Genomic DNA, 25,846 nt, shown 5'->3' on the forward strand with positions numbered 1-25,846 from the left:
TCTCTCTATTTTCCTTGTGGACCATTGTTCTGAAAATTGCAGTTAGCCTAGAGTTGTCCCTAAGTAAGAAACCCGCACAGTTTCATAAGGATAGGTGCAGCAGTTCATGTGGAAGAGCAGTTCTCCAATTTTGGGGAGGGAGTGATTTACTTTCCCTTCCTTCACCCCTTCCCCAATAGTTTTTGGGTAAGTTTGTATGAAAATGCACAGGTCATTACAGGTGTCCCCCAGGCAAGAAACCTGCAAAGTTCCTGAAGGATATACATGCATGCAAATTTAGAATGACTAGAATGTATTTACATTTCACCAGTGTTAGCAGCAGGGGAACATGGGTGGGAAAGTACTATTGCACTCATGTCCTGCTTGTGGGTTTCCTATGGGCATCTGGTTGGTCACTGTGTGAACAGAATTCTGGACTAGATGGACCTTGGTCTGATGCAGTACAGCTCTTCTTATGTTCTTAAATAGAGAGTGGCTCTGAGCATATGCAGAATGCTTTTCTTTCACCACTGAACACTTACATTCTCCCCCTACCAATTCTGTTCCCCTCCATGCAACCATCCCTCCTCATCCTGCCATCCTCCAGCAACTCTTCATAAAAACAGATGTCTTGTTTTGTGCAACTCTCCTCTACCTCCTTCTTGTAATGCACACGCTCTCATTGTATCTTCCTCTCCATAACTTCATTTGTGCCAAAACTTCACCAGGATTCAGGCAATGAGTCTGTTTTCAAAACTAGGGTTAAGTTATGGAGAAGCTCTGAGTATATACTAAGTGTCTTCCCCTCACCACTGAAGCTAGAGTTCATGCAAATTTTTTAAAAAACATACACAAATGACAAAACATGCATAGGATTGAGCTGAAAGGGTAGTCGATTCATTAGATGGAATTGGGTGGGCACTGTATTAAGCCTGCAGTACCATGCTCACAACTCAGGACTTATTTCTGAGTAAACATGCAGAATATCAGGGTGCAAACCTCCCTGAAAAAGTAACTTTGGCTGGAATCCTATGCACACTTTCCTGAGGATTAGCCTCATTAAACATAATGGGGCTTCTGAGTAAGCATACATAGGCTTGTATAAATGAGCAGTATTTATTTACCCTCCACTTAAAAAACAAACCCCAAACTCCTATTTTTACTAAAGTTTTGTGTTTATAGGAACATAGGAAGCTGCCTCATACGGAGTCAAACCCTTGGTCCATCTAGCCCAGTATTGTCAACACTGATTGGCAGCAGCGGCTCTCCAAAGTTTCAGGCATGATTCTTTCCTAGCCCTACCTGGAGATGCTGGGGATTGAACCTGGGACCTTCTGCCTGCCAAGCATGTGCTCTGCCACTGAGCTACAGCCCTTCCTATTGCTGGATAATGGCAACTGACAAACAAAACAGCCCAGATTTGTTTCTTTGCAACCATGTGAACCCAGTTTTCTCAAAGACTTGAGTGTGTGAGACAGAAAACCCAACCCTCTCGTCTGTATAAAGTCAAATACAGTTCAGAACTTCTCTTGCCCACCGAAGAGAATTCTCTTTAAGAATTCCCCAATATATGCTCTGGGTGGAATAAAGAAGAGAAAGAAACAACAGGATAGGGGAAGGAAGAAGACAAGAAGAATGGTGATTGGAAATGCATGGGGACGGGGGGTTGGGGGTGGTAGAGAGAATTCCCTAAGCCAAGTGGCTCCTTTCAGAGAGGCAGTGCCTCAAGTGACAAAGATGGCTCAAGGACAACCCCCATAGTTCTAACCATCCTTTTGGAATAATTTGAGTCCTACAGCTATTTAGGAGAAATTAAAGTGGAGAGGGAGAAAGAAGTTTGTGGAGGCTGATTGGATCCTTTGCTGTACTGAAGCTATTAAACTTCTGCAGAAGCCAAAGGTTCCAGTTTGGGGCAGTGAAATCAGATGCTGTGTGAAATACCAGTTTTACATGGAGCTCTTTCTTCCCTTCCTTCACCCTCCTCAAAATTTCATTACAAGCAAGCTCCCAACAGTCAGCAGAAAAGGAGGGGAAGATAGTTTTTTTGCACCTCAAAAAACCAGAGCAAAACAAAACAAAACAAAACAAAACACCCTACACCAGAGATTAGGGAAAGTGACCTCCTAATGGTCACCTAAAACACCTTCTGATTAGGATCTCTAATCCCCTGTATGGCTTGACAGTTTTTTACTTTTTGTTTTAGTCTTTGAGAAAAGGAAACTTTAGGCATGGCTAGCACAAAATCCACTGGACCTAACTATCTGAAATTTCGCAGGCTCAGTCAGCTCCATAGGGACTGCCAGGTCCCCAAATTCCATGCACAGATGTGGAAGCAAAAAAAAATTAAAGCTCTTCACTTTCACAGATTTTCTTGAAAATAGCACATTTTACCTGTGACTAGCACAGAAGCCACTGGACCACAGTGCCTGAAATTTGGCAAGTTCAATCACATCCATGGGGGCTACAAGGTCTCCAAATGTCATGTATGTATCATACAAACTAAAAAGTTATGGACGTTTCTGTTTTCCAGTGCAAGTCAATGGGAAAATGTAAAAAAAACAAAAAAAAGGCACTTAGGACAGCTCAAAAGATCCGGGGCACAGCTCAAAAAAAGATCCAGGACCCGTGCCCAGGAGGGCTGTACTTAATGATGCTGCTGAATATCCTCATTGCTTGATTTTTCCCCTCATCACCGGGCATGCCAAGGTATTTACTTCATTGTTCTGATCTGTTGATGCTGCTTGTTCTCAATGTTAGCTTTTCTTGGAAGGAAAAAATACAATGGCGAAGATACTTCAATCATATCTTGGGAATACTTTAACTTCCATCTGCTGCAGACTACATAACAAAACATGCACAATCCCATGTTCTAAGGATTGGTATGAATAATTCAGAAGCAACAGCTACCAGAAATGTACTAGCACTTCTTGCCACGCTTTGAAACAACAGGATATCCACAAAGTAAAGAGAGAGCAGTATGGGATCGCTTGAGAAATCTGTTCCCAAAAAGACTTCAGAAAATGCTTTAGATGCAAAATGTGGTTAATTTTATAGTCAAAGCAACTGGCAGCACTGTGTCACACAAGCAACACTGTCATATAATATCTCTCCGGAACTAAACAAGACCATTAAACCTATATGGTACATTTTTTAAAGGAACCAAGAACCTAATACACAGCCAACATAACAAACAAAGCAGGAAGAGTACAGACACACAATGTTCTCATTTATAACCCCAGCATCTTGGATTGCAGGGCAACTTAATGCGCTTAATCCATTAAATGAAGACACGTAGGAAGGAGTCTATGGTGGGTTTTTCGTAAGCTGTGTGTCTCCTTTCCCTTGCAGATACACTCTGCTCAGAATAGGTCTCATTTTTCTAGAGCTAAGCAGTGGGAGGGGAATGATGGCTGGTTTAACTTTATACTAATTTTCACTCCCACTCCCTAGAATTTACATATGGTTGATGTTTCCAAGCATTTGCTATGCAGTCTGATCCTTTGCAGCAATGTGGGCTAAAGATCTACAGTCACCATTACAGCTGGGACGCCTTCCCAGGACACTTGCATGACACCCCAGTTCTCTCTCTTTCTTCAAATCCCTTCTCAAAATCCTTTTTTTCCAAGAAGGCTTTGGCACTACCCCTTTGTCATCATCCCCTATTGAAACTAAGCCTAAAGACAACAGAGTATTGGCACACTTAAAGATTAACTGGTTTATTATGGCATAAATGTTTGTGGACATTTATGCCACTTCATGAGATGAATAAAGCTGCTGTGGTCTTTAAGGTGCCACAGAACAATTTGTGTTTTTTAAAGTCTTTTTTTGGGGGGTAATATTATTATTATTATTATTATTATTATTATTATTATTAATTACATTTCTATACCGCCCAATAGCTGGAGCTCTCTGGGCGGTTTACGAAGATTAAAAACATTAAAAATACAATATACAGAGATTAAAAAACATTTACATAAAAAAGACATGAACAGACAATATGCACAAAAGAAACATATATCTAAAACAACTTCACACAAACAATCTCAAAAACAAACAACCATAACCATAAGACATTCCAGGATTGATTAAGAGAAGAGAAAGGTCATAACCTGGCATCGAGAAGATAACAATGTTGGTGCCAGGAGGGCCTCATCGGGGACATCATTCCTGAATTTGGGGGCCACCACCGAAAAGGCCCTCTCCCTTGTTGCTGTCTTCCGAGCTTCCCTTGATGTAGGCAGCTGGAGGAGGGCCTTAGATGTTGAGCGTAGTATACAAACAGGTTCGTGTCGGGAGAGGAGCTCCGTCAGGTATTGTGGTCCCAAGCTGTATAAGGCTTTATAGGTTAAAACCAGAATCTTGAATTGGGCTCAGAAACATACAAGCAGCCAGTGCAAGCGGGCCAGAGTCGGTCTTATATGTTCGGACCTTTTGGTCCCCGTTAGCAATCTGGCCGCCATATTTTGCACAATCTGCAGTTTCTGAACTGTCTTCAAAGGAAGCCCCAAGTAGAATGCATTACAGTAATCTAACTTGGAGATTACCAGAGCATAGACAACTGAAGCCAGGTTATCCCTGCCCAGATAGGGATGTGGGTGAGCCACCAACTGAAGTTGGTAGAAGGCACCCCGTGCCACTGAGGCCACCTGAGCCTCAAGTGACGAAGATGGCCGAAGGAGAACCCCCAAGCTACAAACCTGCTCCTTCAGGGGGATGCAACCCCATCCAGAACAGGTTGAGCGCCCTCCATCTGGTCAGAAAAACCACCCACCATCAGCATCTCAGTCTTGTCTGGATTGAGTTTCAGTTTATTAGCTCTCATCCAGTCCGTTGTCGCAGCCAGGCATTGATTTAGCACATCCACAGCCTCACCTGAAGAAGACGAAGAGGAGAACTAGAGCTGCGTGTCATCAGCATACTGATGACAACATGCCCCCAAACTCTGGCTGACCGTGCTCAATGGTTTCATGTAGATGTTAAATAGCATGGGGGACAGAACTGACCCCTGTGGCATTCCATACTGGAGAATCCAGGGGGTCGAACAATACTCCCCAAGCACCACCTTCTGGAGCTGACCATCCAAGTAGGAGCGAAACCACTGCAATGCAGCGCCTCCCACTCCCAGCTCAGATAATAGTCCCAGAAGGATACCATGGTCAATGGTATCGAAAGCCACTGAGAGATCAAGGAGAATCACACCCATCTCTCTCCTGACATAGGTCATCATACAGGGTGACCAAGGCTGTTTCCATGCCAAAACCCAGCCTGAACCCCGACTGAAATGGATCTAGATAATCAGTCTCATCCAAGAGTGTCTGGAGCTGGTTGGCAACCACCCACTCAAGAACCTTCCCCAGGAAAGGAACATTTGCCACTGGCCTAAAATTACTAAGATTTTCTGGGTCCAGGGAGGATTTCTTTAGGAGTGGTCTCACTACTGCCTCTTTGAGGCGGCCCAAGACCAACCCCTCTCACAAAGAGGCATTAATCACCTCCCTGCCCCAGCCAGCTGTTCCTTCCCTGCCAATTTTTATCAGCCAAGAGGGGCAATAATCCAGTTAGGGGTGGACAAAAGTCACTTACCTGTCCTCGAAGCTTGTTCGCGGTGGGGGGGAGGCGCTTCGCTGCTCCCCCCGTGAAGTTCAGGCCGGGGGGGGAGGCTTCCCGCCTCGCCCGGCCGAAATTCAGGGCGGGGGGGAGGCTTCCCGCCTCGCCCGGCCGAAATTCAGGCCGGGGAGGAGGCGCCTCGCCTGGCCGCGAACTCAAAAGTTTAAAAAAACAACAACAACGCCCCCGTGATAGGCTACGTGACGATTAACGTAGCCTATCACGGCTAGATCTGCAAAGTCAGCCGTGATAGGCTATGTTATCGTCACGTAGCCTATCACGGGTGACTTTAAAAAAAAAAAAGCACGTACGCAAATGGCGGCCCCCATAGGGAGCTGCCATTCGCGTTCCTTATTTGGTCGCTGTAGTCTACGTAAATCTTTACGTAGACTACAGCGACCAAATAAGGAACGGGAATGGCGGCTCCCTATGGGGGCCACCATTATCCGTATGCGCTTTTTTTTTTTTTTAAAGTCACCCGTGATAGGCTACGTGACGATTTACGTAGCCTATCACGGCCGACTTTGCAGATCTAGCCGTGATAGGCTACGTTAATCGTCACGTAGCCTATCACGGGGGCGTTTTTTTTCTTCTTCTTTTATTGCAATGGCGGCGGCGGCAGCCGGTCAAAAGACTGGCTGCCGCTCCCGCCCCGGACGAACACCCGCCGAACCGCCGGCTGGACCCGCCGCCGGGAGGGACATTCGGCACAGGTAAGTCCCATCCCGGGGGGGGTGCGGGGGGCGGGGGGTGCGGAGAATTTCTCCCCGAAACTTGTTCGGGGGGCCGAACACGTTGGCGCTCGGCCCCCCGAAGTTTCGGGGAGAAATTCTCCGCCGTCCCTAGATCCAGTACGGAAGTGGTTGCACGAACCTGTCCAAGCAGCTTGTCAACGTCCTCGAGCTGTACCAACTGAAACTCATCCAGGAGAACAGGGCAAGGCTGTGCTCTGGATACCTCACCAGATTCACCTGCTATAACACTGGAGTCTAAATCCTGGCAGATGCAAGAGATCTTATCCTGGAAGTGCCTAGCAAATGCATTACAGCGGGCCTCAAAGAGATCTACAGTGTCCTTAGGGCTGGCACATAATAGCCCCCGGACGACTCTGAAAAGCTCCACTGGGCAGCAGACAGAAGATTCAACAGAGGCAACAAGATGATTTTTTTTTTGGCTGCCCTCACTGCCCCTGAATATACTTTACCATAGGCACATACCAGCATTCAATTGGATCCACTAGGAGTTCTTCTCCATCTGTACTCAAGCCATCTCCTATTTTGTTTCATTGCTCTCAGCTCTGGGGTATACCATGGAGCAGTTCGAGCTTTGCTCAGGAGAGGGCACTCAGGAGCAAACATGTCAACCGCCCGGGTCACTTCTGCATTCCACAGATCAACCAGGGTTTTGACAGGAGAGCCCACCACATCAGCCGGAAACCTCCCTAGAGTCCTCTGGAAACCATCCGGATCCATTAGCCTCTGGGGCCAGACCATCTTAATAGGTCCCCCACCCTTGCAGAGGGGAAAAGCTGCTGTAAGTCTAAACCTCAGCAGGTAATGATCTGACGATGACAAGGGGACTGATCCAAAGTCCTCCACCTTCAGACCACCATCTCCATGTCCAGTTCAAAAACCAAGTCTGGAGTATGCCTCGCTACATGTGTTGGGCCGATGACATATTGGGACAGTCCCATGGTTGTCATGGAGGCCATGAAACCCTGAGCCGCCCCAGACAAGGTGCCCTCAGCATGGATGTTGACATCTCCCAGAACCAACAGTCTGAGGGATCACAACAGAGCACCAGAGACCACCTCCATCAGCTCAGACAGGGAATCAGTTGAGCAGCGGGGTGGGCGGTACACCAACAGAGTCCCCAATCTATCCTGCTGCCCCAACACAAGGTGCAAACACTCCAGACCAGGAGTCACATGGACAGGGAGCCTGCAGAGGGAGATGAAATTCCTACAGACCACAGCAACCGCCCCCCCCCCCCCGGCTGTCAGGTCTTCCCCGATGCTGAACCAAGTACCCCGGTGGGCAAAGCTGGGAGAGACTAACTCCTCCCTGCTCACCCACCCAAGTCTCAGGTATACATGCCAGATCAGCTGCCTCATCCACTGTTAAGTCATGGCTGAGGGAGGTCTTTGCACCGATCTAGCATTTAAAAGCAGCATCCGGAGACCTGAGGGCAGGCTGATAGGGCAACCACCATGCCTGCGGTTGTGGGGGAGGGCAGGCCAGAACATGGCACAGCCATTAACTGTCTGGGCTGTGTTCCCCTAACCTGGCTAGCCCTACTCCCAACGCCATATCTCCCTTGACCTGTAACCACACTAATTGGGGCCCCCTCAAGTGCCCCAACTTGGCCATATATCCTCTCACCCAGGCACATAACAGGATCCTAAGCAAAACAGACACAAAACAAAACAAAAAACAACACCCACACAGAGAAGCCACAAGGGCCAGTCAACCCAGTGTTAGGGGGGTGGCCCTTGCATCTCCCCTGAAGCGCCCCCCCCCCCCCTGAGCTGGGCAGATAAGAGTCTTCCCAGGGAGCTTGGGCCCAGCCAGCTCAAATCAGCCGTAATTAACCCCGGGGGAGTTTTTTCTTTCCCTCTTCAGCTCCAGCCAGGGTGTGTGTGGTGTCTTCTCACTGGCAGGCACACAGTCCCAGGCAGGGCCAGTAAGTTGGTAAGTTGGCCTACCTGCCTCTGTTGGATGTCCCAGCTGCCTTCCCCTGCCTGGTCCAGGCTTCGAACAGACTAATACCGCTACCTAAGCCTACAGTCCTATACACATTTACTTGGAATTCAGTGGAACTTACTTCTGGGTATACCTGTACAGGATTGGGCTGTCCATAAGTCAAACTAAACTGAATACTTTCCCCCCCCCTCTTTATTCTTCCTTCCTGTGGCAAATTCCACATTGTAAGCTCCTCAGGGCAGGGCCCTTTTCTTTGACGATTACTCCCTAAAGTGCCATTGGCATTTATAGCACAATATTAATATTAATATTAATAACAATAAAGACAAAATAGTTGAAAGAGAGTTTGGGAGCACTATTTTCTTGATCTCCTTTCTTGGGTAGTTTGCACATTGAATTGCATATGCAAATCACCAGGACCCAAACATCACTTTTGGGGTCCGGTGCAAACTTGTAATACAGGCTCCCTTCAACGCATGTACACAAACATCCCCTTGTTTTACTATTTTGGTTTAATGTAACATCCAGTCTGAAGAGTCCTCCAAAACTTGCTGACCATTTTGTTACTGTTGCGTTGGTCCTAATGAAAATATTATCCTCTCATTGTTTTGATGTTTTGTTTTTCTAATGGACTAGTGCAAGGCAAACATTTTATAAATAGACCAATTTACTTTAAAGCTTTATTTTTGGACTTTTTCATTACAAAACAAGAACAACTTTCCCTTATAGCCAGACACGGTGTATGTGTACACTAGACATTTATATTTGGGGACTGTCAATTGTACCAGCACCACTGGCTCCCAATGTCTCTGATTATTATGGGGCTTTGTACTTCCCTCCAACAGTCTATCCTTCCTGCCTATGCACAAGGAACTCTGGGAGTGGTAGTTCTTGAGAGGGCATCTCACAAAGAAAAGGACAAATCTCTCTACCTCTCAAAATACAAAGAGGAGCTACTAGGCTTGAGGGGGCCCCATGCAAGTAGATTTAGGTGGGGTGCCACCCTGCCAACACTCTTTTTTTGAGGGGTGCAGTGCAGCAGCCCACTGTTAAAAGAAAGCATTGCAGTAGGCAAGGCTGCAGCCCCGTGGTGCACCATTTTAAATGAGAGGTCTTTCCTTCTTTCTTTATTATCTGTAGCAGTGAACCAATCAGACACTGCCTTTAAGGGCACATTGAGGCACAGGACAGTCTTTACACCACTCCACTGGGCCCTCAACTTGTGTCCCACCGTCAGGCCCTGGCAGCACCACTGAAACTACAAGTCCTGCTTTAACTGCACTAACACACTCTTCTCTGTTCTACAGAAGGGCCTGGGCTAACAAATAGTTATTCAGAATGTTGCTTGTACTGCTCTAATACTGCTTCTGATTGGCTCCAGAAAATCTCACAACATCTGGACAATAGGTACATAGATATAAGAAAATACGTTTTCAGAAATATTCTCAAAAATGATCTAAATTTCACCCTGCCTCCATGGTAATGGGACTGCAGCTTGAGCTGGGGTCCTCTGGATCTATGGGCCCTCCTAAAGTATACCCTCCTCAGTGTTTGGTCCCAGCTGATCACTTTCTTCATTGGAATTTATCATGTGGGATTTTCTTTCCTTTCTTCTCAATTTTAAAAATAGTCTTGCTACCTATCACGGTGTTCGCTGCAAATTTTATGTTTATCTCACCAGAAAAGAGCTCCTCAAAGGAAATCTCGAGAGAAAAAGAGGCTGCATAAAAGTGTCTGGATTATGACAGGTCCCTGTAAGTGTAGGATATCTTGAGTTGCATTGATGTACTGGGGATATAGAATGTGGCAGTTTTATGAGGCTTCTTTCCCTGAGCAAAGTCTAGGAAGATTCATACTTGTTTCAAAGACAGCCTGTGTCTATAATAGTGGGTGTGGATGATTGTATCACAGTGGCCTTGTTTATGAAGCCAAACCAGTCTTGCTTCCAGCTCTGGCCTTAGCACCTTTCCATGGAACTGACAAATTGCCAGATAGTATACTTGCTTACCAGAGAGGTGAGGAGCAAATACTGTGATCATGTCCATGCTCATAATCCTTGAGATAAACTGCTGGTTTGGTCTGGTTCAGCCTGGGGGCATATTTATTTCATGGTAGCCATGCTTATTCAGGATAACCTGACCCCTGCAAACCTTATACATCAGCCTTCCTCACCCTGGAGCTCTCCAGATGTATTGGACTGCAACTCCCATAATTCCTAGCCAACATGACCAATGGCCATTCTGGCAGGGAATTATGGGAGTTGTGGCCCAACACATCTGGAGGGTGTCAGGTTCGGGAATGGTGTTATAGACCATTTGTTCATCCCCTGTGTTGATTTTCACAGTGATCCAAATGAAGGATTATGATTATACAATACAATCTCTCATAACCATTTAGCTTAGCTGTTTTTATTACAGGTGCTCCTTTCAGCACTACTAGTGTAATGCTAAATCATGCAACCAGCAGTGTAGGAAAGTACCATCTGGAAGTAACCCTAACATACATTTCAAAAACTACTGTGAACAGCCCTTCTTTGAGTTCGTGTTTCCTTTCCACCTCATCGTGGAGGTCTGTGGGGGGAACTCTAACTGTCTGTATGGAACCTTGGACATTCAGACTGTGACAAAATGTACGGTTAATCGACTTGTTATGTAAAACATTATAAGTAACTGCACAAATATGCAATTCTAACACAGAGAGAAGAAATCTAATTTTGGGATTCATGATACCTAGTGTTTTCAAAGAAGTGATTATTCATCTGGTTTTTAGTTTATGTAGTTGTGTGCATTCCATTCTTGGATACTGGTAAATATTTTATATTTAATCATGACATATGAAAGTTCTGCACATTAGGTTCTGAAATGCTTGTTTCAGCAGGAATAAAACACTGCTGTAATGATCACTACTCATGATTTACTGGAACCAAAGTATTTCCCACATGGTCTGAGAAATGTAAAGTTGGCTTTAATTTTTATTCAGCTTGACTGTGTACTGTACATTTTCATCATGAAAATGGCAAAAAAACACAAACTAATCCACCAGGCAATTATTCTGATTATTGTTTTATGAGGAAGGCCCATTAAGGTAACAGGACTGATTATATTTTCTCCAAGGAAAAATTGCCAACACTAAATATTGGAGGGAGCTCATCTGCCAAGTGAGCATTTGCAGAAAATCAGTGGAATGCTCTTCCTGCCAAAAGTTCTGTAGAAAATTCCTCTTTTTGCGCTCAAGCCTCTGCCTCAGGGAATTAATACATCTGTATGCAAGGCACAATATGTATGTGGTCGGTCACGTATGCATATTTATTTATCTGATTTCTACCCCACCTTTTGATCAAAAAGCCTTCCCAAGGAAGCTTATATAAAACAATACACTACAATAACATTGCGGTTGCATCTACCTCCTCCAGCATTTGGCATAATTTTGGGGTGGCATGTCCTCCTTTCCACCCTGGGCTGCAGGTCCAAGGGCAGAGAACGAGGAACCAAGTATAGCAGCTGGGCCTTGGATGAGGTGCTGAGCCATGCACTTGCATCTTTTGTTGCCTGGTTGTGCATGCTTTACTCCCTTCCCCTAGGACTGTGGGTTTTATCGTTTACTTGTTTGTCTGGTCACACCACTGCTCCCTCCTTCCACTCCAAACTAGTGAACACATGCTGGTTCCTGTGGAGGTCCAAGAAATAATCAGATTTTTTTGTATACACCTACAGATTCTATCTCACTGACAGAACAATTAATGAATCCCAAAGTAAAAATAATTGGGCTTATTCATATCAGTGACAGAAATTATTGCCTGGCCCATTTTATTACATTTCATATAGCGTCAGTCTTTTGACAAAAAACTACTATAACTTTGCTCACCTTGAGAAGTAAAAGCTTAGGAATGGTCCTTGATCTTCCAAAGTGCCATAGGATATGAACAGAAAGTGACTATGTCATAACTACTTACCATCAGGACTACAAAAACACCACCACCAGTTATCTAACACAAGAACAATCAACAACAACAACACAGGACTAACTGGGTTTACTTACATTGAGTGAGGATCCCCGTTAAGGCATTTTTAAAATTTTCCTTGGCTTGCTCCATTTCTTGTTCGTGAGTTGCTTTTTCATTCATGAGTCGGCGGACGTGGCTATTGGCTGATTGCACCATTGAATAGAAGTGGTTGGCCGTGCGACGGTTCACCTCACCTCGCTCTATCCAGGTAAGCAACACAGTAATGGCCTCTGAAAATTTGCTGTCATCTAGAACAATCAATTCAAGAAGTTTAAATTATGATCACATGCTTTGTGCTATGAATACACTCCTGCCCTTATGAATTAATAGTCTCATAAATAAAGTTTACGATGTATCTTATACTAGGCTACGCTTAACACCCTACAATAAAACTTTATAAATTGCTCTCCAAAGCCCTGATTATCATGAGTCTTGTAAAATGTTGTGGCTTGAATTTTCATTGAGTCTTTACACTGTTCTAGCAATATGAAGCAGCTTCACTCTGGGAATAATTAAATGGTAAGTATTTTTAAGCCCTCCCTCCTCACTGCCAGAATAAGACGAAGAATCATTTATATGTACACTGTTAAGGGTGCAGTCCTATGAAAGTTTAGACAAAAAAGTCTTACAACTCCCAGCATTCCCCAGCCCGCCATGCTAGCTGGGGAATGGTGGGAGTTGTGGGACTCTTTTGCATCCTAAATTATCATTCCTATAAAGTTTTTAGTGAGCAAGTGCTTTACAAACCCCCCCCCCCCCCCGGTGATCCTGGATGCTTCCAGACTGGTGGCCTCTAGCACTACCCAGTCATTGCACTTCTGCTGTAAGCGACATGCAAAATTGCAATTGACTTTCCATACTTCGGTAGGAAAGATAGCACTTTTAGTGTGTGTATGTGTTGCCTTACTGGAAGAAAGGAAAGATATAAATGCATTACATTTAAAAAACAGTTCTATTCTCAATAGTGGATGTGGCATAGGCAGGGACACTTCTAAGCACATCCATTTTTAATACATTTTTGATCAACTTTTAAAAACCAATTCTCTAATTTGCACTAACTACTTTTTATTAAGGTGTGATTCCATGATTATTGTAGACAGCAATAATATGTTCCCTGGGAGAGTGTCCAAGGATCATAGAACATTGCAGAACTCCCCTTCTGAGGCCACAGGCACTGCTATGACCTAGGGAAGGGAAATCTGAACAGGAATTCCCCCTACGCCTCGCAACCCTTGCAACTTCCCCACCTGAGATCACAGCTCTGACCTTGGGTGAGGATCCAAATGAAGATGAAGGGACAGGGATGGAGGCTCTGAAGATCCACAGGATCCTAAAGCCTCCCAGCTTCCATCCCCATCTCCTGCCCCCGCAACTCTACTAGATATGCTCAAAAGTGCATTTAGTGGGATCTCTTCAGAAAGGAGGAGAGGCAGAGATCACCTCTATTGCTCCTTCTGCTCTGTTGGGAATCTGCTGACAGACCATAGGATATTCGGAGTGCTCCAACATCGGAGCACTTTCTCAACACTCATAGGACTGCTCTGTTAATAACTTATTTTTAAAGGTAGGTTAATAACTGTTTTACTGCTGATTAAAAGATTGATAAAAAAAATTAACACGGTGCTAAAATGGTATCAACCAATGGCAGCATGGGTTTTTTAAAAATCCATGTTTTAAAACATTGATAAAATGGTGCTAACAGGAAAGATAATAGGGAATGTGCCAAAGTAGATAGATGACAATAGATGCACCTGCCTGATTTATCAGCACCAGCAGCAAAACCATGCCTGTTAAAAAAAGGAACAGTAGTCCAAAGGTGATCTACACCTTTGGCGACTGTGCTACATTTCTGCTCGTCCCCCAAAAGCCACATTTTCTAGAATCTGCAAATAGACTGAAGAACCACAGGGAAAACACAGGTGAACAATTTAATGACACCATTATGTAGAAGCCACAAGAAGTGTGTGGAAAAAAGCATAGGTATTCCAGAGTAAACACCTAGTATGGAAGAATGCCCTGTTACCACTTCTATTTTATAGATAGGGATTTGGCATGGGGACCTAATCCATGGTGAAGTTTACCTGTGCTAGCACCATTAAAGTGAATGGGATCTGTGCAAGAGCACTGTGAACTTTGAGCCACAAAACTTCCTAAAGGATTGTGCCCTATGTGATTTACTTAGAACATACAGTGAGCAGCTTCTCCATGATTTGGTCCTACAGTGCTCCAATAACATCTGTAGTGAGTAACCATATCAACTGGCTGTCAAGGTTCCACGTATGACCTGGACCCCCTGAGCAATCCCTTAAGTATCTCTTGCCTCCTTAAGAGTCCCACCTTCCTTCTTTTAAACTTCCCCTTCCCAGTAGCATGGGTTTTAGGCTGTACCTGTGGGGTGACTGACACTCTAGACACAGGGTTTAACCACAACTGTTTGCTGGTAGATTTAAAGCAAACAAATTACAACTAAAGGTATTTACACAATAGAGCTGAGTGATACAAAAGGCATTAAGAGAAAATAAAAGCTGCAAAATTGCTTTACCCTAGCCGTTCTTTTCTAGGCTATTTCTTCCTGTTCACTCTTCATACTCTGCTCTCCTTCAGGCTCTGGCTGTCTCTCTCTTGCTCTGGCTGTAGCCTGATCTTTTCTTATTCTTACTGGCTCTCTCACTTTCTTTGCATAACCCCCTCCCTCAAAACCAAAAGTACTGCTTCAAACATGAAGAAATGAAACTTACAGGGGAACTAAAACAGAAACACTCATTTCTCCAGTTAAATGAAACTACTCCTCTCAGGGTTACCCGCCCCCAACAGAAAACGCCAGGCCTCCAGGCCTGACCTGTTTCCCCTTTGCCTCTATAGGCCTCAAGCCTTCACACCGGCCAAATGATATGGTAGATTTCCAAGCCAGTGCCACCAGCCTACTGGAGGAGTAATGCATCAGTCAGCTGACCCATGTATGGTTCTCACCCTGCTCCGGTAATGTATGAATTAGGCTCCAGGATTAGGTGACCTGAGAAACCAATCCTATAAATCTGTAGACTCTTCAGTCAGGGCTACTACATGCTGCCTAGAAGACCTAGCTCAGCCTACTGACTGACCATTTGATTCATACACCCATTTCCCCAAGATTCTCAGTGCACTTTTAGTCAGGTTCTCTTGGATATCCAGGTCCTGTAGCCAGATCAAGAATCAACCCTTGTTTGAAACGCCTCAAAAACTGTGAGCATCTCACTTTTTGAGAACTTTATGTATTCAACCATTCCCAAGAACACTATGTGCATACCCAGTTTAACTGAAAAAGCTGAATGCAAGTTGCAAAAACTTTGAAAGAATCAGGTGGTAAATTAGGACCTCAGGGATCAAAAAAGATATTCGTTTAAATCCATATCTAGTAAACTACATCTTTTTTTTTTCATTTTTACTCTAGAATAGGTGCAGGGTCCCCGATCTAGATATTAAAAACCTCCCCCACCCCCAAACAATTCAGATCTGCCCCTCTGTGCCTACTCTGAGGAGACAAAGTATGTAAGTGGTGCAAATGCCAGCATCACCATGTGCTACTGCTAACCCACCCCCTTCACTCCCAACCTTTGCACTGAATGCAAGCAAGTCTGAAGCAAAACTCTAAGCACATTCAGCTGAGTACATTTAATCACTTTCCCATGATCAGTAACCCTGTGTTAGCAGGGTTCCTAATCAAGGGAAAGCTAGGTGCATGCAGCTGAAAGTGCTTAGCATCTTCCTTCAAACCTTTAGTCAGCAGTGGAGAGGGCAGAGCTGGTACGCATGGGGATTTTGGGAGCAAACCTGGCATGCCTCCAGCCTCCGACCCACATTATGCCCTCACACATTCAGGATGAATGCCTGAATAGAGCTTAAGAGAACCACAGTAGAGTTTGCACAGTAAACTCTTCGACAGTGGAGTTTCAAATAAATGGCTCCTTTATTTATGTTTCAAAAATATTAAAGAAATATCACATAATGCATAATTCCATCTGGGCCTCTGATCAGTATAAAATATTTAGAGATGCATCTTTTTAAAAGTATTTTAGAGATTTGTTAAAATGTTATCATTAGCTAGCGTAACAATGGAAACACCATTTTTTGTCGCTGTTCTTGGCTGCAGTTGTGTGCGCACTTGTGGTGGGGGTTTGGTCCTACTGAAGTTAATGTGTGTGTGTAGCATCACAGTCTTTATTTGGGGTTGGGTTGTTCTTCTGAGTGCTCACAAGCACACCAACTTGCACTGTACATCAGCAACTAAAAAAACAAGCCCACATTTAGTTAAAGCCCATTTTTAAGGCATCCCCAACAAGCTGCATGAGCCTGCAAGCCCATTAACAGTTAATTGATGGTTCTATACAAGTGGAAAAAAACTTCATCGGTTGTGTAATTAGGAGATACAAGTCACTAACAATTTAACAAGAGCTAGAGGGAAATGATTCACAGCGCAACTACATTACCTAACATAATGCCCTCTCTATGGGTTATTTAAAAAAAACTAATTTCTTCTTCACTCTTTGCTTTCTAAATTGATGAGCCGACTGCCCAGTGGCTTACATGCTGAAATAATTTTTTTTGTCGAGAACAGAACATTGACACGCACACCCCTCAGCATCTGCAAGTTCACCTGATTCCCTGACAGTACATTTAATTTTTGTCTAGTGAAGATATCTCAGGGAAAGCAAATAATAGAATCCAATTTTATAACTAGGGTTGGTTTGCAGCCTTTTGAAGCCATTCCTTTGGAGACAACCTGACACAGTTCAAAACATTACCTCAGAGAAATGACAATAAAAATGTGTTGCTTAGATAAATGCAGTAGTCTATGTTTCTTTGCATAATTGCTTTTTAAAAATCCGCTATACACTGGAGCACTTCCTTGCACTAAAAAGTCATTCTTCCCAACTTTTAAGTATGTTTTAGAGAAATTACTGCTTTGATGGCAGCTCGTCAATTACTTGAACATACACTTACTTATGGGAAGCAGCACTTAAGTCTTATAAAGCAGGACTTGTCTTGAAAGCTGTGATGTATATCTTTGAATGCCATCAGTTTATCAGTGTCAACCAGCTGGGTGTCCACTGTAAATTATCTTTATGGGTTTTTGAACCTCAGGGCTTCAAATCTGCAGACAGAAGCTCTTACTCTGCAAAGACCTGAAGGAAATCAAGGATGATATTGGCCTTGTTTGCACTTACAGTGTCCTCCTATGTAAAGGACCAGTATGTATGTGTGTGCGTCATGCCCCTGATGGAGGAATCCTCCTCTGAGGAGGAGCTAGAGCTCCCAGAGATGTCCAGCACTAAGGAGCCACCCATGGCAGGAGACCTGGTGAGCCTGGGCCCTCAGTGGAGATGACCATGGTTCCATTCCCACAGAAGAAGGAGAGTTCTGTCTCTGACCGACCAACTAGTCCCCAAGAGCATCATCACCTCAAGAGGCAGGCCAGTAGTGCTCCTATAAGGAGAAGTGCTCGGGTACAAAGAAGGACTCCTCAAGAGGTAGGGATTCGGGCACAAGGTCTATAATGAACTGCAGCTGAGCCCTGGGTGATGCTCAGGAAGCTCTGGCAATATAAGCCTGCAGTATCAGTCAAGCCATTGCTGGAAACAGCATCTTTTAGTAGCTCCTACTGACTTGTATCCAGTTTTTCTTACCTTCCATGGTACCGGCCCTGGACTCCTGCTTGACTCTGCTTCTTGGACTGTGTATCTGACTTTATCTGTGTTTTGACATTGGCTGCTCTTCAGACCTCTCTTTTGGAACTCTCTTTTGCCTGGTAAACTCTCCCTCTTGTCTGGTAAATCTGTGCCTTTGGCCATTGCCTGCTTATTGACTTGCTTTTGGCTCGCTCTTTAGTTTAACCTAACACTGAGCCTGATCCACCCATAGCAGGACAGTGTGAGTGTGGATGGATGGCAGCTGCTAGTTGCATTGATGGAGAAGCCTGTTTGTGAGATCTAATGCCTCTGCATAGAGATTATAGGCATGCTCACAATCTGTTACGAATATTACAGTATGCCCCTTGTCTTTTTTGGCTGATGTTATCATGTTACATTTATGGTGCTGCATAACCTATTATTATTGCAAACAGTTCTATACTTTTTTTTTTTGCCTAGATCAAAGATACCTGCCCTTAAAACAAATCTTAAGGAAAACAGATTTTTCTCTTAGGCTACCTTCACACAGCCTGTTCCATTCAATTGAGACCCATATGATCTTCTATCTGACCTGGGACCAACTCAGGCCACCAATAGACATTAAAAAAAGAAATGAACTGACATGTTTCAGAGAAGATACTGAATGGCTCCTGAGCAATCAAGGAGTTAGGGAGCAACTCCATCACCCTCAGGCTGATGGAGTGCTGTTCAAAATCAGCCATACTGGAGTATCCCCAGCAATCAAATGTTTGAATTTCAGAGTATGTGTCTCATCATGCTCTGTGTTACCTGAACCTTGCACAAGCAACATCCACAGTTAATTCATTCTATGGCAGCTTCCATCTATTTATTTAAATTTCCAATCTGTTCTCTCTGCAGGGGATAATACAGTATCTGGCAGAGAGACAGGTTCTGAGTTTTAAAAAATTATGCCATTAAAAAAAATCCTTGAATAAATATTAATTATTTTATCTGACCCATTAAAAACAAAGATATGCATGAAAGACTTTCAGTGTCTTGCAGAACTTCCCATTCTTCGGGCCACTTGTTCACAGCCGTCGTTCTCCTGATCTGCTACTGTTGGATGGGGCTCTACGACACAGAGAACGCATTTCCAAGTCAATGTTCTCTGCCTTGTCATGCATGCTGCCTAATTACGTATGACTAGTAGGGATGGAATTTGGATGTGCACATGGAGGTGATTCCATGATGCACATCTCCCGTCTCCTCCACTAGCCAGGGTGAGGGAGTGCCAGCGCCGGTGCCTCAGGCAGCCCTCTCAAAGCAGTGTAACAGGGGGATGACAGAATATGTGTGGGGGGGGGAGAAAATGTTTGTGAAACGTACACATCCTGTATTGGCACAGCACTGTATAAGACAATGACTCTTATACTAGAGGATAAGATGATACCTCTCATTCAAAGAAACTACACTTTATTCAAAATTCAGCAAAAATTTAAATTTTGAAAGCTTTTGAGGATGTTCAAATTCGACAACTGGGTTTGAGAATGAAAATTTTATATTCATCTGTATCATGGTTCCCCCCCCCCCCATTTAAATGGTATTTCCTGACTGGCTAAGCAATTGAATGAAATTTTCACTAAGTGCTATGGCAAGTCACCTGTCAGATACTGTCAGCTTCTTCTATCGTATGGCAGCTGCCGCATCCTATCAAATACTGACTGCTCATTGGCTAATGTTCTCCTGCATTTGCCTCTCCACAGAAGATAGAGCAGACTTGTTCTCTGTTGTTGCCAAGGGCAGGACTAGAACCAACAGGAAACTGCAGGGAAGCAGATTTTGACAATACCTTGGGAGGAACTTCCTGAATCTACAAGCTGTTCAGCAATGGAACAGTCTGCCTTAGGCAGCAGTGGGCTCTCCTTCGCTGGAGATATTTAAGCAGAGGCTGGATGGCCATTGGTCAGGGATGCTGTAGTTGCCTCCTGCAGTGCAGATCTTGCACTGAGCAGGGGTTTGGACTAGATGGCCTCCACAGTTCCTTCTAACCCTATAATCCTTTAGACACCAGGCAAAAACCTTTCTATTTTTTCAGGTATTGAAGCATTTTTAAATGTATTTATTTATTTGATTTGGACCCTGCCTGTCTATAAAAACAGTGGCATTCAAGGTGGCTTACAGGCACAATTAAAACTGATTAAAAATAAAATACATTGGAAGACGTAACAATTACAGAATACAAAATAAATTAAAAAAACAGCAGCCAACCCAACAGACCCACTTGTTCTTGAGTAAAGCCGTCTTTGCCTGCCAGCAGAAGAACAGCAGAGAGGAAGTGAGCCTAGCTTCTTTCAGGAGGGAATTCTATAGCCTGGAAGTGGCCAGCAAAAGGCCCTCTCTGGTCACCACCAAACGTGCATCTGAAGGTAGTGGTCTCGAAAGAAGGCTCTCTCCAAAAGATCTTAGGAACTGGGCAGGCTCATATGGGAGAAGGCGGTCTTTCAGATAGCTTGGTCCTAAGACATATAGGGCTTTATAGTTCATAAGCAGCACTTTGAATTCTGCCCAGAAACAGACTGGTAGCCAGTGAAGCTGCTGTAACAACTGAGACACATGCTCCCTGTAACCAGCCCCGGTCAACAGTCTGGCTGCAACATTCTGGACCAGCTGAAGTGTCTGACCAGCTTTCAAAGGCAGCCCCATGTAAAGCATGTTACAGTAGTGGAAATAGGATCTAGCTAAGGCATCATGACCCTAGCCAAATCAGACATCTCTAGCAACAGGCCCAGTTGGTGCACTAGCCTCAACTGTGCAAACACCCTCCTGGCCACCACCAAGACCTGGGCATCCAGGTTCAGGGCTGAGTCCAAGAGTACACCGAAACTGCGTGCCTGAGTCTTCAGGGGGAGTTTAACCCCATCCAGCACAGGTTGAATGCCTATTTCCTGTTCTGCTTTTAGACTGACCAAAAGCACCTCTGTCTTCTCTGGATTAAGCTTCAATTTGCTTGCCCTCATCCAGCCTGTTACTGACATCAGGCACCAATTTAGAACCAGAACAGCCTCCTTGGATTTAGATGGAAAGGAGAGAAAGGGCCAGTTCACATGTCATGTTAAGCTCCCCTGAAAATAAGCTATTGTGGGTTGGTTGTTCGCGCGCTAACCCACATTACTCCTGACAGACGATCAGGCGGTTTGGCTTGCTGTGGCTTGTTTCCCCCTCAGTCTTCTCACCTGCTCCCGGCACATATCCCATAGGCCTTTGTCACACAACCTCAGCAGCCTGCTCCACTACTCCAATAATGAATGCAAATGCACTCATTAGTGGAGTAGAGTTTATTTTGTTTTTTAAAAATGTATTTGCACAAGTTCACTAAAGTGCAATAACTACTGCACTTTATTTGTGAAAATCTCCTCCAAATTTTTAAAATATAAAAATAGTTAGATTTGTGCAAATTTCCCCAAAGGTGAAAAAAAGTTCAACGTTGAATATGCACAAATCTCCTGAATGTGACAAAAATACTGTTAACTATGTGAAAATCTCCCCAAAGATGAAAAAAGGTGTCACAGTCTAGGGAGGTGACAAAGTGCAGGAGTAAATTGACTAGTGTCATTTCAAGGCATAACAGAGAGGAGAGATTGGGAGGAGTGACTGAGTTTTTTGCCACTCTTACCAGGCGGCCCTTTCCGACAAGCACTCACAAACCATCATCCCGGGTTCATATGTCACAACAAGCCACTCTGAAAACAAAACACCATGAACAACCCGATAACAAGCCATGGGTTCTCAGGGTGACTTGCATGTTGTTAACAAACCATGCTGAGGAAACTGCTGGGTTTGGATGTCACGACAAGCCACCCTGAAACAAACAAGGCTGACAAGCTGGGTTGTCGTGTCATGCGAACCAGTTCATAAAGTTATATGTTATCAGCATACTGATGGCAAAAGCCAAAACTCCAGACAATCTCTCCCAGCAGTTTCAAATATATGTTAAATAGCATGGAGGATAAGATGGAATCCTGAGCTTCCATCTTATGAGAAATTCTCATTCTGCTGATTTAATTATTGTGCTGCATTATTCTTCTCTCTACTGTATTTTATTCCTTTATTATACACTGCCCTGGGATAGTTTTGATGAAGGGTAGTATATCAATCACCTAAATAAATAAAATAAAATAAAATAAGAGTGCTATGTCTGAGACTGTCAAATGTTGACTGCAACTGCATGTCAGTTCTCGACTGCTAGTAAAAAATCACTGGGATGTCAAATGATAATGTTCAATATTAAATATTAATGCCTTGTGTCACTATGACTGAACTGCAGTATCTTGACTGACAAATGTCTGAGCAATATGGAACATGTGCAAACAGAGCAATGCCTACCTACTTAATAACTTCCATCTCTACCACCACAGCATATATGATACAGCTGCATTGGAGCTGCATTTACTATTTGGTCTGCACAAGGCCTTAACATTTCAGTATTTCTTGTTTGTTTGTGATCTTGTGGGCCACTTGAAAGTGCACTACAGGCCACTGGTAATCGACTGACCACAGTTTATATATCACTGCTGTAGAACAAATGTGATACAAATATGATCTGAGAAGTGCTGAGATCAAATACATCACCTACATCCATATGACTGGAGAATCTCTATGGTCATGCAGTTCAAATCTCCTGCCCCAAGAATCTACCAACTCCACATTACGGATTATATATCTTTGTATATATCTACCTATCTCTGTATTTAGATCTAGATAGATATATAATCTCCCACTGAACATTTGGCCTTGCTGTAAGCTAAAAGGGTCAAGAAAAATGAGACTGGGGGAGAGTTCATCACAAATGTCTGAAAAGCCTTTGCATAAGCTATAGTTTGAGTTGAGGCACTTTCCATAGCTTTGTTAGACAAGCTAAGCACTTGCAAAGCCTCTTTCCCCCTCAAGCCTCCAGATCTTGCCCATGGTTTCCTAGAGCCTTAAAATCCCCATCAGGCATGTTTGCTTAGTTCTGTCATAACTATGATTAGTGTTTAAGACTGGAGAGAAAATAGATTATTTTTTAAAGGCAGTAAGATACAGTGTAACCAACATTATGAGTCAATTTACACTCTTAAACATTTTAAGTGTTCTCCAGTGATGCTTGTAATTGCTGACTCAGTTCTGAACTGAGCTGAGAGGAGTTGTCCATCACTACAAAAAATTAATGCGGATCTTATTTATTCTTCTTACTTATTATGCAATTGATCAGGTGTAGGTTCAGAATAATAAAAGGAAACACTATAAGTTAACTTAAGAAATTCATTGCCCCAGAATGAGGTGATCGTCACTGGCTTACATGGCTCTTTAGAAAGATTAGAAAAATTCACAGAGCTTATGTCTATCAATGGCTATTAGCCATAATGGCTACTTCCATGTCCAGGAGGAGGTAGCATGCTTCTAAATACCACATACTGGGACAAATCACAGAGCAAGGGTCACTGCCTTCATCTCCCACCTTGTGTGCCTTCCAGAGGCATCTGGCTAGCCCTTGTTGCTGCTGGGTGAGATGGGGACTTGGTCAAGTGCTCTACAAAGAAGATAGTGGCCCATCAGCACATTGCCATCCCAAGACATTTTGCTACCTGCAGCGGAGCCTAAAAGGTGACCCTTCATTTGGGCCAACACTTTAAGAACTCCCCCTGCATCATTCAGACAAATCCTGCTTTAATCTATTCTGCTCCTCAAGGTGCTGCTTGAAGCAAGTCACTTCACCATGCTACATGGCAGGGCTAGCTCAAGACATTTTGCTACCAAGGAGCAAGAAATGCCACCCCCCTCCAATTCAAGGTGCCTTGTGCCTGAGGGTGGTCTGTTTTGGCACCTGAGGGTTTTGAGGGGTATTTTGTTACCTGAGGCAAAACATCCCACAAGTCACTCCCCCCACCCCAGAATATTTCAGAGGAAACTGAAGAAGTAAAAAAAAGGGTGAGCTCAGAAATTATTCAATTTTTCATGTAGGTCACACCCGAACAATAGCCATAGCTATAGGTCAGAAAGGGAAGTAAGGAAGTTTGTTGCATATTAACATGAAATAGCAATAAGCCTTTTGTGATAGCATTGTAGCTTTATCAATGTTCTGACAACAAGGAGAGCCGGAAAACATTCCATTACCTTTCAATTTTTCAGCCAACAAAGTTGCTTCATGTTCCGAATAATGCATTATCGCTGGAGGAGATGGGGGCCGCATTCGATCTTCTTCCATTTTGCGCCTGTGACGTTCCTCTCTAGCCAACATCCTTTGCTTACATTCCCATTCATAAAAGTCATCTCTTGCCTGCGCAAAATCAACATGAAGGCGACCTGAATCCTTTTTGTCTGTGCTAGATCCTAATCTCATGCGATAACCTGAAAATGACAAGCAAAAACATGGCAGCTCTTCCTCTTTCCTTTGTGTTAATGCTTTTAGAGAATTGCTTTAATCAGGGTTTTCCCTCATTCAATAAATCATTATGTCAATAAATTGATATTTATACCTGCTGTTTTGCTTGAAGAATTGCCTATAAAAATATAACTTTCTCTGACAAACAAGAAGCCAATCACAAATACACCTATCTACATTTTAAAAGCACACGTCCCTTCAGTTGAGCCAAAAGTATAGGCAACATCATACATTTTGGATTGCGCTTTAGAGTTTGAGGTCATTCTAAGATGATGCTTAGGTGGATCAACCCTTAAACAAAATGAAGAACCTTAAGGCTTGGGGTATTCACAGAAATTTTGAAGGAGGCATTTCTCTGGAATCACTTTTGTGACCCACATCCAATAGACTTGAATTGTATCTCCTATGATCAGAGAGCAAGCACTAAAATACCTTACTTTTCTTCCTGTAACTATATGCCAACTTATCCTTGACCTCCAAAAGCATACCCAAACTCATAGGTTTTAAGACATTTCCAAAAGATGCACAGACCTTTCCAATGATTTTGGGAAGAAGGATGACTCTGGCATCTGACTGGGTCAACTGGAATAACCTGTTGCCTCTGCCTGAACAATTATGCAGCCTAAAGGAGCTTTAAAACAGATGTTGCACTATTCTTTCACCCTTTTATAATCCTATCAGGTTGCAACCTGGATCAACAGGAGCCCTCTTCTTCGGATTTTTTCATGCAGGTGGAAAAATCACGTTCACCATGGTAATGGTGGTCACTGATGACACTGTTACATCGGAGAAGATAGAGGAGGATACATACAGAGAAATATTTGTCCCTTCCTTGGTTCACTGAAGGGGTCATTCATAAATACACCAGTGGGAATTGGCAAGTAGATAAAACAGATGGAAGTGGGAACACAACCCTTGTACCACTGTTAACGCCACAGTCCTCAGTGAAGTGTATGGGACTCGTGCTAGCAAAGCATTTCTAGGTCTGGGGTGTGATTTACCTTTATATTGTCAGTGACAACAGGGCTGTATGTGACATGAATATTGTAGCTGCAATAAATTATGTATTCTTTTTTATGTCTCTTGTCTATTATAGGCTTGGAAAATTATACTCTTTCATTGCCATTTCAGAGTGTTTTATGTTTGAAAACACAATAAAGATCATCTAGGAAAAACAGTAATTCAATGCAATTAAAACAAAGCTTCTACCTAACTCACAGCAGTTCCTCTGACATGCTAGAATACAGTCAGGGCTAGAACTTTGCTACAGAATTTCACAAAAGGCAAGGCTGGGAGGATCCAGTAGATGGAGAGCAATTTCCCTGTTCTGATATTGTTTAAGACATTATGGAAAGGGTATACTAGTGTAATGTGCAATAATTTCCTCCTCATGACTCCAGATTAAGGCCTGATTTACACACACAGCAGAGTGAATAGGAATGAGATAGAAGAGACCTGGGTGGACTTTACTAGTTCAGGCAATATGTGTGTGCATGGGGGGAGGGGA

The 25,846-nt window shown here is 43.7% G+C and overlaps 1 protein-coding gene across 1 annotated transcript in view; it reads right to left on the reverse strand.

Moving 5' to 3' along the window:
• Positions 1–25,846, reverse strand: part of ENOX1 (ecto-NOX disulfide-thiol exchanger 1) — a 191,282-nt gene that overhangs the window by 121,353 nt on the left and 44,083 nt on the right. The window contains exons 5-6 of the mRNA XM_084844936.1: positions 24,072–24,305; positions 12,327–12,539 (exon numbers count right to left, since the gene is read on the reverse strand). Of these exons, the coding sequence (XP_084701062.1) occupies positions 12,327–12,539; positions 24,072–24,305 (447 nt within the window). The remainder of the gene's footprint in view (positions 1–12,326; positions 12,540–24,071; positions 24,306–25,846) is intronic.

Source organism: Heloderma suspectum, chromosome 3, assembly GCF_057233095.1.
Source record: "Heloderma suspectum isolate Gila_16-S chromosome 3, 16-S_ref, whole genome shotgun sequence".
Lineage (NCBI taxonomy): Eukaryota > Metazoa > Chordata > Lepidosauria > Squamata > Helodermatidae > Heloderma > Heloderma suspectum.